This window comes from Octopus bimaculoides, chromosome 1 (genome assembly GCF_001194135.2).
Source record: "Octopus bimaculoides isolate UCB-OBI-ISO-001 chromosome 1, ASM119413v2, whole genome shotgun sequence".
In the NCBI taxonomy this organism is placed as follows: Eukaryota; Metazoa; Mollusca; class Cephalopoda; order Octopoda; family Octopodidae; genus Octopus; species Octopus bimaculoides.
The window spans coordinates 100,646,605-100,648,827 of record NC_068981.1 but is presented as its reverse complement, the minus strand read 5'-3'; the positions used below and the strand labels follow the sequence as shown (position 1 = coordinate 100,648,827).

The following is a 2,223-nucleotide window of genomic DNA, read 5'->3' as shown; positions in this document are numbered from 1 at the left end:
GGCACATAAAAGACACCATTTCGAGCGTGGCCGTTTTCGTGCGGGTGACACGTAAAAGCACCCACTACACTCTCTGAGTGGTTGGCGTTAGGAAGGGCATCCAGCTGTAGAAACTCTGCCAAATTAGATTGGAGCCTGGTGTTGCCATCCGGTTTCACCAGTCCTCAGTCAAATCGTCCAACCCATGCTAGCATGGAAAGCGGACGTTAAACGACGATGATGATGATGATGATGAATTTCCTGCTTATATTTCTTTTGTTTTACATATGTGTGTGTGTGTGTGAGTATAAATATAAAATCATCATCACCATCATGGTTTTAATATCTATTTTCCCCGGCTCACACAAACATGAATGATATATATATGATATAGATCAAAACAGTTTGATTCAAATTGGCTGGTACTCTTGAGTTTTAAGTGTGATGCTAGTCATCGGCCATTTGGCTGATGACTAGCATCATGCTTGAAACTCAAGAGTCCAACGAATTTAAATCAAACTGTTTTGATCCATACATGTAACTCCCAATAAATTGGTTGAGTACTCTTCTTTTGTTTGTCCACTCACTTGTATACATATGATATATACAGAATATATATATGTGTGTGTGTGTGTGTGTGTGCTTTTTATGTGGGACCATCACCCACACTAATACTTTTCTGTTGTGGTGGGTGGGTCTTCTTGAGTACAGCAATGTGCCACATATCTTTGTCCTCTGTCATCTCCTTTGTAAGGTTCAGCATTTTGAGATCAGCCTTCCATACTTCTTTTTTTCCATGTTTTCCTAGGTCTCCTTCTTCCACAACTTTCTTCCACTTTAAGTGATCAGCACATCTTTATGCAACTATCTTCATCCATGTGCATTACATGACAAAACCAATGCAGTAAGCACTCTTGTACACTGCATCTAATTCCTTTTATGCCCAACTTCTCTCTATATACACCAATGCTCTGTCACATACACAACTAATTAACCTATTAAAATTCTGACTGATTGAATTCATAATAACGCTATTTGTTGAAATCTATCCATACTATAAATCTTAGTGGCAGTTAGTTTTTGGTAGAAAGAAAATGCTTACTGAAATCATGCAGGTAGTCAAATTAGCATCTATGTAAGGAATACATTGACATACCAAATACCATTAGCATTCTAGCATTATCTAAGTCAAATGTTTAACCCTTTTGATACCAACTTTACCTGAGTCCATCTTTGGAAATGCTACACTGTAAAGTGGTTGGTGTTCAGAAGGGCTTCCAGCTGTCAAAACTATCAAAACTGACCTTGTTTGTGCTTGTGCCATGTAAAAAGCACTCAGTCCACTCTGCTGGGTAGTTGGTGTTAGGAAGGATATCCAGTTGTAAAAACCCTGCCAAAACAGACACAGAAGTTTGGTGCAGGCTCCTGTCAAGCCATCCAACCCATGCCAGCATGGAAGGCGAACGTTAAATGGTGATGATAATGAAATTGAAAAGAAAGCTTCTGTGTGTGTATGTGTGTGTATGTGTGTGTGTGTGTGTGTGTGTGTATTTAGTTATGTATGAATGTACGTACGTATGTGTGCATGAGTGAGTGTTTCTTTGGGTCTCCTTGCCTTTGCATAATGTAAATGAATGTCATTCATTTTCAGTATTCTGTGAAAATGTCTGGCCATGGGGAAATATTACCTTGTTTGGAAACAGGTAAGGAGAGGATCCAGCTGCAGAAAACCAGCCACAGTAAAACTTCCTCCAACCCATGCAAGTATAGAAAGTAGACATTAAAATGATGATGATGATGATGATAAGCATTGTATTTCAACAGAAATAAAAAAAAGTGTTAAGCATAGTACTTACTACATAACCAGATAGGACCTCTCCAGTTGCTGTTGCCACCAAACATATTAGTAGGTGATTCTCCTGGAGAATATCTTATTACTTTGTTGTTAGCTCTCTTAACAGGTATATCATCATCACTATCCTCTTCTTCTTCTTCTTTTTTGTTTTTATCATCCATTTGAATGCTACTTTCAAGATTCGTAGAAGTTTCCTCTTGATCGATTTCACTCTGTTCAGAAGCTGCCATAATAATTATAGATGACTTCTCATCTTCACTCTCCTCTTCCTCCTCTTCTTCGGTTTCTTCTTCTTCTTCTTCTTCCTCACTCTCTTTCTCAATTTCTTCCTCACTACGTTTCTCAATTTCTTCCTCACTACGTTTCTCACTTTCTTCCTCACTACGTTT

The 2,223-nt window shown here is 38.5% G+C and overlaps 1 protein-coding gene across 1 annotated transcript in view; it reads right to left on the bottom strand.

The window, feature by feature from the left end:
* LOC106875347 (uncharacterized) overlaps positions 1 to 2,223 on the bottom strand; it is a 72,640-nt gene that overhangs the window by 4,950 nt on the left and 65,467 nt on the right. The window contains 1 exon segment of the mRNA XM_052967243.1: positions 1,836 to 2,223. This exon segment is cut by the window's right edge and continues 5 nt beyond it. Coding sequence (XP_052823203.1) covers positions 1,836 to 2,223 — 388 coding nt within the window.